Source organism: Aegilops tauschii, chromosome 2 (genome assembly GCF_002575655.3).
Source record: "Aegilops tauschii subsp. strangulata cultivar AL8/78 chromosome 2, Aet v6.0, whole genome shotgun sequence".
Classification (NCBI taxonomy): domain Eukaryota; kingdom Viridiplantae; phylum Streptophyta; class Magnoliopsida; order Poales; family Poaceae; genus Aegilops; species Aegilops tauschii.
The window spans coordinates 75,712,791-75,728,176 of record NC_053036.3 but is presented as its reverse complement, the minus strand read 5'-3'; the positions used below and the strand labels follow the sequence as shown (position 1 = coordinate 75,728,176).

The window sequence follows — 15,386 nt, the reverse complement described above, 5'->3', positions numbered from 1 at the left end:
TCATGACGTCCAACGTAACACAATTGATTTTTCTGCCACGTCATTCCTGACAAGTGGCCATCCTTGTCATAATCAGGTTTAATTTTTGCCTAATCAATCATTATGTCAATGGGGTGGTTTTTTTTTCTAAAAATTAGAGTCAAAGTTTTTGCTAGGGTTACTAAAGTGGTAGTTTTTCACAATGGTTGATTGTGGTAGGGTTTTTTTTATGTTCAATATCGGACTCTTTAGAGAGAGAACATACCTATAAGTTTTAAAAGTCTGAAAATCCGGGAGTACATGCAAAATTTGGTGAGGTACTATCATCAGCCGCAAACTTGAGAAAGTGAAAATTAAACACAGTATATTTTTACCAAAGTTTATTTGCTTGTGTTTCTACTAATTCTCTCCATGCAATTTTTTTTTCCAGGAATACGCAAAGCTTGCGTATCATTGTATTATTGATAGAAGAAGAAGAAGTTTTTTTTAGTACAGGAGGTGATACAACACATGGCACGAACACAAAAGGTGTGAACATAGTGCCAAAAGTGTCGCCAGTGCCAGCATAGAATGTGGGGATTTCTCCCCAGCCAAATTCCGAACAATTCCAAGCCATCGGAGAACAAATCGGAGAAGAGGAAGTCGAGTATAGGCCAAAGCTGCGACTGGAGGAAGGGGAGCCACGCCCGACGCTGAAGGAGGCACCGGGCGCCGCCTGACGTGTGAGCCACGCCCGACGCCGAAGGAGCCATGCCCGACGCCGAAGGAGCCACTCCCGACGCTGAAGAATTATTTACAATTTTTAGAAATTTTAGGTTCAGTTTTTACAGTGAAGTTCCAAATATAGAGTTCGTATGTACCCACCATGTCACTACGAGCCCACAAGTTAAACACACTAGTTTTAGTTTGTCAAAACTACATTACAGATAGTTCTAAAAACACCCGCAAAAAAAAGATAGTTCTAAAAACAAAAACTACATTTCAGATTGTTAACATCGTCTCAGTGGCATAATATTAGCACTGTTCAAAAAAATAGAATCAAAGCCAAGCCTTCGATACCAAAATATAGATGGCTGCCTCCAGTTTTGAACCGCGTCGGACCTCATCAACTCATTGACAGAATCTGAACGACGGCAAGCCGGGATGCCGCCGCGCCTCGAAGAAACCGTGCCAAACCAGGCTCTCCCGAAACACATACCGTGACGGGAGAAGAAGAGGGTCGTCTCCCGACTCGTCGGCGTCGACGACCTGCCTGACCGTCCTGCTCCTCAGGTTGTACGCCACTACGCCTTGGTTAAGTCCCATGACGACGTCCCCTCCGTCGCGACCCGCCACGAGCAACGGCCTTGTGATCAGCCATTGCACGTCGACGCGGTGCCGGCGCTCCCACGTGCCCTTGGTAGCCGCGCCGCCGCCGCCGTAGCCCTCGAGAACCCAGAGGTCCACGAACAGGTGGCCCGGCTCGGACGCCATGAGCGACCCGTCCGCGACGAGCAGCTGCGAGTGCCCCTTGCGGGTCACGGGGGGAGGAGGCATCCGGCGGAACGTCTCGGCCGCCGTGTCGAACGCCACCATCTGGTCGGTGCGCCCGGCCTCCATGTGCTCCAGCCAGTGCAGTTGTCCGTGAAGAAGAGCCGGCGTCATCAGGCTCTTGAAGCATTGGTTCCCTGCCATGGTTGCCTGGTCGGCGGCGATGATGGTGTCCTCTATGGCTGTGGCTTGCACGCTCAGCCACCGCGGCTCGTTGGCGCCGGCCGAGAAGATGCAGTAGTATGGCGCCTGGTCGAGGAAAGTGATGTGGCATAGGAGCCGGTACTCGCCGGAGGGCTCGTGGAAGTAGAAGCCGGACTCCCGGTGCGTGGCGCGGCCGTCCTGCTGTCCTCCAGCACCCCGGGTCAGCCGCGGCAGGTGGCTCCACTGCCGGGTCGCGGGGTTACAGATGAGGTAATGCTCGGCGCCGTCGACGTCGACCGCGCCGTCCTCGCGGAGCAGGAGGAGGCCGTCGCACGAGGCCAGGAGGGAGCAGTAAGGCTTCCACGTACCGTCCCTGCCGGGGAAGCTCGCGAGAGGCCGCCGCGTCGCCGGCCGGTGGGCGCAGACGTCCAAAGCGTCCAGACCCTGCTGCTCGACGGAGGCCACCGTCGTTCTGGTGTACAGGAGGACCTCGAGCGGGCGACGCCGCGCGTGTCGCGCCACGAAGGCCGGGCTGTCGATGATGCGGAGCCACTCCTTGCAGGCGGCGCGGAAGCGGAGGACGGACTTGGTCGGCAGGCGGGCGAGGATGTCGGCAACCAGACCCTCGTCGAACGGTCGAAGTAAACGTCGACGCGCAGGCACGTCTTCTTCCTGCGCTGCTCCATTGATGATCGATCCACCCTCGTCGAGGTGGAGGTCAGGGGGAGGTATATTACAACATGGTTCACGAGGTCGACACGGACACGGACGAAGTTCCGGTCTCGATCTCCTCTCTTGATGGGCCAGGCCGCGTCGATTGGAACAAACAAAAACCACTGTCATATCAGGCCCAGTGAGGACGGTCACCGTAGAACAGCCCGCCACGAAGAAGCCCAACGAGCAAGGTGGGCCCTGCTAAACATGTCCATGCTGGGGTCACTCGGAACCGAAGTCAAGTTTTTGCCCTAAAAAAACAAGCCAAGTTTTTTTTAAAGAAAAACGAGTCATTTTTTTCTGAGAACACTCGAGAGGGGCAGGGTTTCCTGCATTTCATTAAGAAGAAGAGAATTGCCTGGTAAATCAGGGATAACCGGACGAAAACCCGATACAGACACACACCTACCACACAATTCATTTAAGAACAAGCGTGCAAAAACCCCGACCACACAATTGATTAAGGGACAACCGTGCAAAAACCCTAACCACATGATTGATAAAGGGACAATCATGCAAAAATCCAACAACCATAACAGACCGGGCCACCGGCGAAGCGCCGGAAAACCACCAACACGGAGCAAAGCCATAGCCTCGTAGGGCCACCGCCGCACCGTAGCCCAGGGCCGCCACCCCGGCATCCAGCAGCAAACTCGAAGCCGCCGCCTCGACTTCCACCAACCCCACCTCAATGAGACAAACCAACGCAGCAAAGAACCGAGCCGGCGTACGAAGTGTCGAGTCTCCAAAGGCAACGCCTCCAAGGAGGGAGCAACGAAGATGTCGTTGTCGCCCACTTCGGCCAAGGGCATAGCTAAGTTTTCACCCGGAGATCCAGGCAGATGGGCGACAAGAGGTTGGTACTCCACGACAACACCTCAAAGGAGGGAACAACGTCTGACGACGCCGCCGCCATCGGTCCTGAGCGACGTCAGGGCTAGGCTTTCACCCAGAGCAATCCAACCACATCCTTCACACCAACCTCCAACGAGCAGGCCAACAGCCTACAAGCCGCTTCGTCCTAGCCGAGCTCCGGATGCCGAGCAAGACAGTAAGATGTATTTTGTATTCAAAGTAATCTTGTCATAGGGTTCGAGTCAGTGTGTCTATCCATTGTATTAGATTGGCATTTTTGCATGTGGTGAAGACTAACATGTTAAAATCATGTATAACATGTGCTTGTTGTTTATGGTTCGACTATAATTAACATGTGCACTTAAAAAAATTGTATGAGATTTGACAAAGTGTTAGTATGATGATCTAGCAATTTTGATTTATCTAGCTATAGCTATGAAGATCTACGGGCGGTGCAATTATTAAATACAAACTATATGTGATATGTTTATGTGCGGTCATGTAGATCTAACATATGTGATATGTTTGTGTATGTTTTACGTAGATCTAATGTTTACTTTTAGGTACATTTATGTATGTCTAATAGTTGTGATATACTAATAAGGTGATGGTTTACCATACAAATGACCATTTTTTTTCCTTTTCTGGCCTGTGTATCACTTTATTTCTATATATTTGTTTTTTAGTTAGTGTATAATAGGAGGATAACGTCAGAAAATCCTATGTTATGGTACATTTACATGATAATTTCTAGCTTAGATTTAAAGAATAGTCTGTGTGCTGAGCATACAACCACGTGGATTGGATACTTAATGTAAAAAGAATAAGCAAACAAGTGTTTGTGTCTTTCCTCATTAACATTCAAATATGCGTATATCTAATCCTTGTGATGTACATTTAAAAAAAGAGTTTTATATATTGAAATAGCAGTTACATCATCTATGAGGAGGGCTACAATATAATTCAGAGGCTCCTCGGACCAATTATAAGTTGTAGAAAACCTAGCTACCCTCGCAAGCTCATGAGCAACCATATTTGTTTCCCTATTACAATGTTCAAAGCCAGCGGTAGGAAAATCACAAGTCATATAATAACAGTCATAAAAAACAGTCGTCACCGCTCCCGCATAATGCCCTCCATTCTTCATGATTTCAATGACCTCCAAATTATTCGAACTGATAACATGGCGACTACATCCAACCCTTTGCGCGAGGGATAATCCAAATCTTAGTGCCAACGCCCCAACCGTGAGAACATCCGTACACTAACCAATTCTCATATTCCCCAGCAGTAAAAGTACCTTTATTATCTCTTAGAACCGCCGCACCAGTCGTACGCATAAGAAGCTCTTGGTCGAAGGAAGCGTCAATATTAAGAAAATGAATTGGGGGTCTACTCTAGCCCCCTCTTTTCATCGTAGCATTTAGAGAGGAAGCAAAGACATAGTTAGCCATCAGAGGTCGACATCCCATATTAATCTGATAGGCATCTTGAGTTTTGTACTCACACACATTTTGGTTACCCAAAATAGATAACTCCTGATCAGGAAGCAGAAGTAAAAACCAACTACAGCCTCATAGGCACGATAAACTTCAGAAGCCCTTTTAGTAATATCAACCAACACTAACATCCTCCAAACCTGTTAGCTTTTTGTCATACAAACATTAAATGTTTGGAATCTTCTATTAGATTAGAAAAAGGACATTGAGGCGAAACTTTGATGTGTCTATTAGCTAGCATAACACGACATGGAAGAGTACCATGCAACATATGCCAAATAAAAAATTACTTTGGCCGGGCACGGGAACTTTCAAACCTTACTCCAAATAGGGTTGTCTTTGACATGCCTCGTACCGTGAGTCCTACGAACTTTCCTCCCATGCTAGATGGTGATCCATTTCCACAAAATAAGTTGATCTGACAGAGAATTCCCATTTTATATAAAATCCCAAGCAATAAAATCTGACATTTCATGCACTGGAAGAGGGATCGCAAGAACTGCATCAATTGGCCACAATATCTGTCTGGCCAAATCTTCACCCGATTTATTATTAATTGGGTCAATAAGATCACCAACCTTTGACAGAATATCTCCTTGAGTAATGACTTTCCTATTAGCACCATTTGGGATCCACGCGTCTTCCTAAATATCATTCATCTGCCATACCCAACTCTTCAGATGTAACCATGTTTAAGAGAATTGACCCCTGCCATGATACTTTTCCAAGTAAAATAATATCCCTTTTTACAACTTGTGTTTAACAAATCATCATCAGGGAAATTTTAGCTCCCAAAACAGAGGCACATAAAGAGTCTGGCTTATCAATTAGACGCTACGCTTGCTTTGCTAACATTGCCAAATTAAAAAAATGGATACCGCGGAAACTCATTCCTCCTTGATTTTTTGGGAATGAATTGGTTTGCCTCATTTTTTTAGTGTATCATTTTATTAATCCACTCTGTTTTAAAATATACTAGTACAATGCCCGTGCGTTGCCACAGGCTTCTAAAATAGTTTACTGAAGTTATATAAAATAGTTTGTTGAAGTTGTATAAAGATAATGCATGCTAAATTTGGGAGAATATCAGGTGCTCCGGTAGCACCTGATGATAAGGTGCTCCTAGTGCATCTCGGCCGTTGGATCATCAATCGAATGGACAACATTTGGTCAATGCGAATTTTGTAGAAAACCCCAAAACATTTTTGAAATGACACTTGAATCCACATCCCGTGAATGTTGCCTGTTGGATCATGATCCAATGGCCGAGATGCTACCGGAGCACCTAAGATCAGGTGCTACCGGAGCACCTGATATTCTCCCTGCTAAATTTCATATATAAGACAATATAACACGGTCATAATTGCATAATAATTGAAGTTCACTTCACGTGTAATCTAAACTGATAACAAGATAGCAAATTGAGAATGTATACATATAAAGTGATGATCTGACTAAAAATCTATCACAAATTATTGAGATCCACTTGATGCGCTTAAGAAATTCTCGCACGATATCAGGCAAGTTGTCTTTAGTTTCATTCGCACGATGTTTGAGCAAGTATAATAAAAACTAGTTCCTCAACTCATACCCATCCCGCAAAAGGAAATATATGTAGTTAGCACGAATATTTCACATGGAAGGTTTAGAAACATGTGTAACACACAATACTCACCGCACAAACCGGCTTCACCACGTCTTTACCGTTCCACAAGAGCATAAAATGAATGACAAAATAGCCAGACAAATCCCTGCAATTTCCCAAATTGTTATTGTATTAAATACGATGATAACAAAAATAAATGTTTGTATTCTGAATTTATTACCCGTCTACACTCGTTGGAATACCATTAGGAAATAAACGTTGCCATTTTGATATATCAGAATGCCATCCTGGTCGCTTTATATCGAGTGCGTCTTTGAATTCCCTCGCAAAACTTTTTAATTTCACTAACTGCCTCAGAATTTTCATCTCTACAACCTAGTGGAGGCGCGGGTCCAAGAAGGGTTTTGGGTGGCGGGGGGTGTCGGAGTCCTATGTGTTTGGTGTCCGGTCTCCGCAAAGCTCCCCCACTTTTGTCTCAATTTTGCGGGAGAAAACGCGTCCGGACCGCCTCATAGACCGGTACAGGCCCGCGTTGGATGGCTTCGGCGGACCGAGCAGCATGGTTCGGAACGGATGCAGGCGGTTTGCATGCGCGGTCGGCCTTGGAGGTGCCAACGTAGCATAGACACAGGAATCGTGTCCTTTTGAGGCCTTGTACAATGTTAGATGCTTAGGAAGGTGCTTAGAAAAATAAATTGGATTTTTCTGAAGCATCAGTGTCTATTTCTACAGCAGTGACGCTTAGTTAAGCGTCTACCCTATACAAATAAGCACCGGTGTTTAAGGAAAGACTACCCTGTACAAATAAGCACCGATGCTTAAGAAAAGCGTGGTATATTTCTAAGCACCTCGCATTGTATAAGGCCTCTGTGTGATCAAGAGGGGGGGGGGGGGGGGGGAGGTGTCAGGTGCTCTCGTTCCTTCTGGTTAGAGCAAAGGACCAAAAAAAGTGTGAATCCCCCAGTTATCATATAACCGAAGGAAGTAACTTGTTATACTAAACATGCCAATTTCTGAATGCTCCATGTATGTGCGATGTGTTTGGCACTCCCTCTGTAAATTACTCCCTCCGTCCCATAATATAAGAGTGTCAAAAACGCTCTTATATTATGGGACAGAGGGAGTAATATATAGTGATCTAAAAGATCTTATATTAATTTACAATGGGAGTAACTTGGAATTATACAGAGTAAATCGCAACCCAGAATGGAATTGGGTAATGTTGAACCTGTCGAATTATGCAACGATTCCATTTCAGTTCATAAACTTTGATTTGAAGAGTAACATCATGATGCACCAAATGGATTTTGGAAACCCAGGGTACTGTTTCCACTATACCTTTCAACATTGAACAACAAAATCGATGTAATTGGTGGCAAAAACATGAAATGATACAAGATACACTAGGAAAAAAATTGATTTACACTCTACTGGGAGACCTATACTACTGTAAATATAATCGAAGACCGGTCCATCTTCTTGCCCAGACCTTGTGGTATGTTACAAACAACGTGGTGACGGGTACAATGTGTGCTAGGCAATGTACTGGTTTATTATCCATGGAGCATATACGACTCTGATACAAGTGCCTTTAGAGATTTCCTACACTCGCAGTTTTATCCATGAAGCATGAAGCTATGTACTGGATATTAGATAAAAAATCGAAATCTGTATTAGGTAATTAAGTATTCAAAATCACATCATATATGTGAGATCACCTTCCTAAAAGATGCATATAAGATATTTTCCAATAACATTCCAAAACAAAATATTCCTCAATAACAAATTGCTTATCCCACACACTATGCCATTTATTATCTATGAGTATCTCTACTATTGAATCACAATCATAACTTTCTTAATACAACATCACATTTTTTAGGGAGTGTCTATTTGACGTTTGACTGAAAATCAATTGGACATCAGTCAAGTTTTTCAATCAATAAAGAACAACACTTGTATGTATTTGTGTGTCCCTTTTTAGTGCATCTCCAATGTAGGCATGTCAACGGTAAAAGGCCAATCCTAATCGGGTTGGAACTCGACCATCAACGTACCCTCTCTGTCCACAGCCTACTGATCCATCAACGTACCCTCTCTAGGTCTGGCATCAATGTACAGTTTGGTGCACAAACTTGTAAAATACGTGTTTCTGGTCATCAAACTTGCACTAGCATTCATATACGGTCACATTTCATGTAGACGGATGTATTCATGGCCTATGTGGCATTCCAGTGTGGCCAGGGCCCACTGTCATCCGCTGTAGCATGTAGATCTGCAGAGAAGTCTTTGGCTTTTTTATTTTCGTATTAAGCCCCTAAAAATATAATATGAAAAAACAAGCGATGTGGGGTTTTGAAGCTGCAACGTATCCTAGTAGTCTCAGGTGGACAACCACCAGACTACTGATCATTCATGTCTATATAGCACGACTAACTTCTGTATCATATAAACACTGACTGAAAATAAATTTTACAAGAAATGTAACACAGAAAAAATGAGCACCATGGCTCGACCATGTGACCTTGTGGTCAAGGTTAACTAAGATTACCACCGACAACACAACACGTCCAGATGTAAGAAAACAATTTATATTCTTGTGTTTGTGACATTCAAAAAATATTTATGTGTTACAAAAAAGATAAGCGACATTTTAAAAAGTTTCAAAAACTTGTATTTGAAAAAATGTTAATCAACACAACACGTCCAGATTAACATTTTTTCAAATACAAGTTTTGAAACTTATGTGTATTGAAACATATACTCCATATGATACACATATGTTTTGATGTTTTAAATACTCCAGTATACATCTATGTATTGATACACATATATTTTAAGTACTCCAGTACACATCTATGTTTGGAGTATTTTAAAAAATATATGCTTAATACTTTTTAAACATATGATAAACATTTTTTTCAAATACAAGTTTTGAAACTTTTTTCAAGTTTTTTTTTAGATAAGGAGGATGACCCCCGGCCTCTGCATCTGGCGATGCATATAACCACTTTATTAATTATTCTCACAAGACCTAACAAAGCCATACAACAGCAAGACCAAAGCCACCGTCTAAGCAACAACTGTCACTACACCTATCCAATTGATGAAGGGGCGCAGATAGTCTGGGCCTAATACCAAACAGACATCGCAGCCAAACCTAAACATCTAAGACCTGAGATCCCAACCAGGACGCCTGCCGGGTATGGGGCACCTACCAGTCCGGCGCACTCCTCAACCAGGACGCCTGTCAGGTATGAGGCCGCCGCAGCCACCTGCCATCAATCCATCTTCAGAGCTATACTATTGCATGTACCGTGCCAGGTCTCTCTGCCATCGACGCCACCACGACGCCCGACAACGTCGTCCTCCTGCGCGAGTCCATCCTCCCACAGCGAACTCCGAATCTGCACCGCGCCACGCCGTCAAGATCCGTCGCCATCAGTGTGTAGGATAAATCACCGCTCCACCAAAGAATCCGTCCTCTGGTCACTTGATCACGTGTGTACTTCCAAGAATGATGCCCCAAGGGAGGAACGACACCCGAGCGCTGCCGTCATCCGATCTAGGGTTTCCCCCGGAGGTAGCAGAGAGTGGCCTTGAACTTCTCCACGGTGATGCCTTCAAGAAGGGAACGACGCAGATAGCGCCACCACCGCCGGCCTTAGCAGACGCGAAGGCAAGTTTTCACCCAGATCAGTTCGAAGGGATCCAACTCTCGTGCACGGGCTGCCGTCACCACCAGCACCACCAGGCAGAACCCTGGAGCACCGGTAGATCAGTGAGCTGCCGGCACCACCGCATCCAGATCGCCGGCCACGCCGGGCCGCCGCCATCCCCCGCGCCATCCGGGTCAGAGACGGAGCCGCCGACCGCGCACAGGGACCACCGCCGCCTGCACACACCGGAGCGCCGCCGAGAGCCCAGCGCCCGCCACCGCTTGCCGAGGGCCGCCGCCGTGCGCCCCGAGCGGACTCCCATGCACACCAGGGGAAACCGCGAGCGTGAGCCCTGCCGTCGCCCCCAAGCCCGCGCCGGCGCGCCCCGCCTCCAGCGCGCCGCCAAAAACCGCCGCGATCCGCCCGCGCCAGATCCAACGAGTCGTGGGAGAAGAGATCCCGCCGCCGCCGACGCCGACCGGGCTTTGCCCGGCGGCGGCGAGGAGGAGAGGTCGGGGGAGGGATAAGGACGCAGCGGCGCTAGGGTTCCGCCCAGTCGCCGCGCAGGGGCGACACGGGAGGAATCGGAATTTTTTTCAACTATGTGTTTTAACATTTCCGGATGGTACGAAACATTTTTAAGCTCCACAAACAGTTTTATACATTGTATAGGCATTTAAAAACTGTCATTACCATTTTTTTGGAATGCATGAACATTTTTAAAATGCAACATATCATTTTTAATTACACAAATGTGGTTTACAATGTTTAAACATGTTTTTAAATGCCACACACCTTTTTTGTAACACATAAACATTTATTAAATATCACAAACACAAGAATATAATTTTTTTACATAGAACAAGAAGGAATAACAACATGAAAAATATTTATCCCATTTGGATTGTTGTGTTGTCGAAGCCCAGTGGTAATCTTAGTTAACGTTGACCACAACGTCACATAGTCGAGCCACGGTGCTCCCTTTTTGGGGGTTACATTTCTTGTAAAATTGATTTTTCGGCCATGTTTATATGATATAAAAATTATCCGTGCTACCTAGACATGAATGATCATCGGTTTGGTGGTTGTTAACCCGAGCCTAATAGGGGCACGTCCCTAGTTCGTAACCGAACCATCCCCTGTTTTTCCATTTTATTTTAGGGGCTTTATACGTAAATAAAAAAATCATTTTATTTTAGGGGCTTAATAAGTTAAAAAAGATAGGTGCATAATACGTAAAGAAAGAAAAGGCCTGCAGATCTACCATGCGTCGCAGGCTTACAGTGGGCCCTGGCCATGCTGGCATGCCATATAGGCCACGGATACGTCTGCATACATGGAATGTGACCGTATATGAACGTTTGTGCAAGTTTGATGATCAGAAACATGTATTTTACAAGTTTGTGCATCAAACTGACCGTCGCGTGCAAGTTCTATGACTCCTGGTGTATTTACCTCTTTGAAAAAAGAAGTTCAACATCTCTCTCAAGCAAAAAAGCCTTCTTCTCCATCATTGTTAATTAGCAGTCTGAAAAAAGGGATCAAATAAGAAATTAGAATCAATTCTTAATTTCCATCATTCTAATCTGCAAGAGAAATTCAGACTGCTCATTGAAAGCTGGATCTAGGAAAGCAAAGGCTCTTCCCTTTCCAACAAACGAAGAAAGAAAACCAATCCTTTTGAATGGTTACAGGGAAGCACAACTACAACAAGGAAGAATAATATAAAGAAAATGTATATAGAAGAAATGAGATATAAAAAAGAAATGGTAAATATAAACACGAACCAAGAAGGCAGAAATTAAAGTACTTACATGGAGGAAATGAGAAATAAAAAGAAAGGGCGAAGACAAACACCAACAAAGAACCATGGAGTTAGAAATCCTTCAATTCCAATTGGGGCAAAGACAAACGCCAAAGTCACAACTACTAATTGGGGGAGAACCATGGAAGATCATACAAGAGACAATCCACAGGGCGGAAATCCTTCAATTCCAACGTCTTTGCTCATGCATAGTGAATTTCTTTGAGATCTAGAACCTGTAAAATCACAAGAAAGAAAAGCAGAGATCACAAATTCTTTCCATTTGACAGAGTGTATTGCACAGAGCACTCCAGTTAAAATCAAAGAAACTGGTCAGTTTTGTTTCAAAAGCACCAGGGCAAAAGAAACTAAAATTTACAGTAGCAAAAAAATACTGAAATTACTATTATCAAGACAAGCACCTGTGCACAACAAAGTTTCTGACACAAAGATAGATTCAGTATATATTGACAGCGTGAATAGATGCAACACTACCCAACATAGACATTGTGATTTACAGTCTAATGACCACTGTAATTTTACTGAAATTACACTGTATTTACATGCAATTGCACTGACTGTAAATAATGTAAATATTCTAGTAAAAATGCATTGTGATTACCCATGGAAATTACACAATAACAACACTGTAAATTATAGAGAAATTGCACTGTAATTACAGTAACATAGTAGTGGGATTTACAGTGTACTTACCCTGAAAATTACACTGCAATTACAAGTACACTGTAAGAACACTATGATTACTCTGTAATTTCAGAGGAAATTACACTGTAATTAAAACGATATTACAATCTTAGCTGCTGTAAACTTAGATGCAACACTACAGAAAACATAGAAAAAAGGTTATAAAATTGATACAAATACTACCCAACGAAGACAAAGCACAAAAAGAAAAAGGTTCTAGAATGCTTGAAGACCCAACATAGGCAACCACCCCTCCAAAAAAAATCACAGAAGTTACAGCAAAAATTGCACTGTGGTTAACTCTGGAAATTACACTGAAATTACAGTGTCACTACTCTCTGATTCGAGAGGAAATTCCACTGAAATTGAACAGTTATTGATGTAACTTAGATGCAACTACTACCTAAAAACACACACACCCCTGCATCTAACAGCAAAAAAGGCCAGCGGAATCAAACGCCCAGGCTAGCAGAAAGAAAATCAACAGGGGAATCGGATCCACCGCTACATCCATGCTACTACCACTGTAACTGCAAAAAAGTCGCCAGGAAAATCCACCTCTACGACTAACATACACCTACATCTACATCAAACACAAGGGGAATCGAATCAAACCACAAGATCTAGACGAAATTCAAGGGGGAAAGGGAGAAGACCAGGATAACCAACCGAAACCACATGACACTGGAGCGGAAATCAAGCTGAAGAGGAGGACGAGATCGGAATCACCATGGATGACGAGGAAATCGCCAATAATCGGCTCCCTTTCTCTACTATAACATGAGTAACATCACTTAAGTCTTTGTTTCCCTGAAAAGTGTGAAGTGTGTATGAAAGAATTCTCAACAACTATTAAGAAATCACAGAAAGGCAAAATAACAAAATATAAAGAAAAACAATAGTATTATTTTTAAGTAGCTGAAACTTAAAGCCTCAAATATAGGATCCAGACAGCCCAAATGAAAAACAGAACTATATAAGTAGAACATGTTATCATGTTAGTTTGGCACATAGTTAGGCGTATTACCAGTAAGTTTCAGATATTGTCATAGGCACGGTTAGGCATGCCCGCTAAATGGTTATCTGTACTCGATAATGGAGTATTGACATATTGCGAATTGCATTATCTCTTTCATACACGCAAGTAGCATGCAACAACTCAAATTTTGCAAAAAAATTGCAAACAGATGACCAGCATCTTCTTTACCTAATTTGGAGAGGTAGTTCCTTCTATCAGGACACTTGAGTCCACATCAATTAACTTGAGTTCATAAACATGTTTACATACACTTGTAGATGGTGCCCCACAAATAACCGAGAAAAATACATGTTTTTTATTGTAGTAAAAAGAAGCATATATTTTATAATCAGCAAGAACTTTTATATGATTAATTACAGGGTAAACTACAGATAATACAAGTGATTTAAGTGAATCCATACATCGGTGATTTGATTGGAGCCACGTAAGAATACCTGCTTGGTGACAAGCAAGAAGAATCCATCTTTCTATAGCTTAATATGCTTTTTTTCAGTACATCAGCGGACACTGAATTATGTTCCGAAGCAAACCCTGCAATACAAACGAGGGAAGAACAAAATAATCACTGTCGTGCTCTCTATCAGGCAAGATAAACATGTCATCAAGTAAGTTGTTTGCAAGGACAACAGAGATGAAGAAGTCACATTTACATGCTGGATAATGTCCTTTTACCATAGAAGTCCATCATGCCAATATGTAGCCTGTCTGGGCACGTCGGTTGGATGACAGTCAACAACACACTCGTATCAAGTTTACCATCTGTCATCCCACCCGTGTACTCCTCCGATCTCGCTTCGTCTGTTATCCAAGAAAATTGTCGTCACAATGCACAAATAGAACACTTGCCTTTATCCTGGAAGGAAACAGAAAAATGTATAAGTATGTTACACACAGGTATGGCTCATTAATATATATAGTAACCAACGCTAACATCTTGCACTCGATTTGGTGACACGATTTGTAAGTTAGTGTATTTATTGTTCTTTCTTTTCTTCCACTTTCTCTAACATATAACACTGGAATACCAATTCAACATAGTTGTTATATCTACGACTGAAATGGACTGTGAAATCTCCTTCTTTATAAGTATACTTCATTATATAAAGTAGGAACATGTCAGCTGGGTTAAAAAAACTAAGTAATTTGTTTACGGCTTTCTCCTGAACTGTTAACAAACAGTGAATTCGTGAAGAAATAGAAAACTGAAAGAATCATTATTCTCCTGAACTATTAACGCCTAAATGGTTCAAACATTTCAGACATTTTTACCAAGCATGAAAAGACCCTAAACCCAGGATCCCAATTGATAGCAAAACAACCTCCCAATAGATAGATGTATCAGCCGGTATAATAACTGAAAAGCAAAGAGAAGAAATCATAACCATGCCAGCTGGGTAAGAACCGCATATAACCTGGTAAGAAATCACGAACCTTCAACATTTTAAGCAGCATTTTTATCACCAGAACATCACCCAAGTGCTTCCATGGATCATACCAAGGCAAATAGGGTGCCCGCAGCGGCAAACGTGGCTAGCACGCACATGAGGTTGACACTAAAGAGATATACACAAACTCTCACCACAACCTAGAGCGTGATCAGGTGTTGATATTACTAACCTTGCTCCTCTCAACTGTTCCAATATAAGAAGAAGCAATATAATCTCCTCCACAAAGATCCCAATATATTACTTCACCCAGACCAAATCACGGCAATGCATAATAGCACAACGTTCTATGCTTCTTAAAAGTTAAATCCCCTATATAGGTTCCAAATTCATAGAGGAATTTCTAGTGAAGTCCATCTCACTGAGATCTGCCAAGGCCGTATGGGGCATGATAAGCCATACAGGCT

At 43.2% G+C, this 15,386-nt stretch overlaps 1 protein-coding gene across 1 annotated transcript; it reads right to left on the bottom strand.

Annotated features, from left to right (window-relative positions):
* Positions 1-1,089: 1,089 nt before the first annotated feature.
* On the bottom strand, positions 1,090-2,496 carry LOC120973514 (F-box protein At5g49610-like). Its single transcript, XM_040399238.2, has one exon. The coding sequence runs from the start codon at positions 2,494-2,496 to the stop codon at positions 1,090-1,092; it is 1,407 nt and encodes a 468-aa protein (XP_040255172.2).
* Between the last annotated feature and the right edge of the window lie 12,890 nt (positions 2,497-15,386).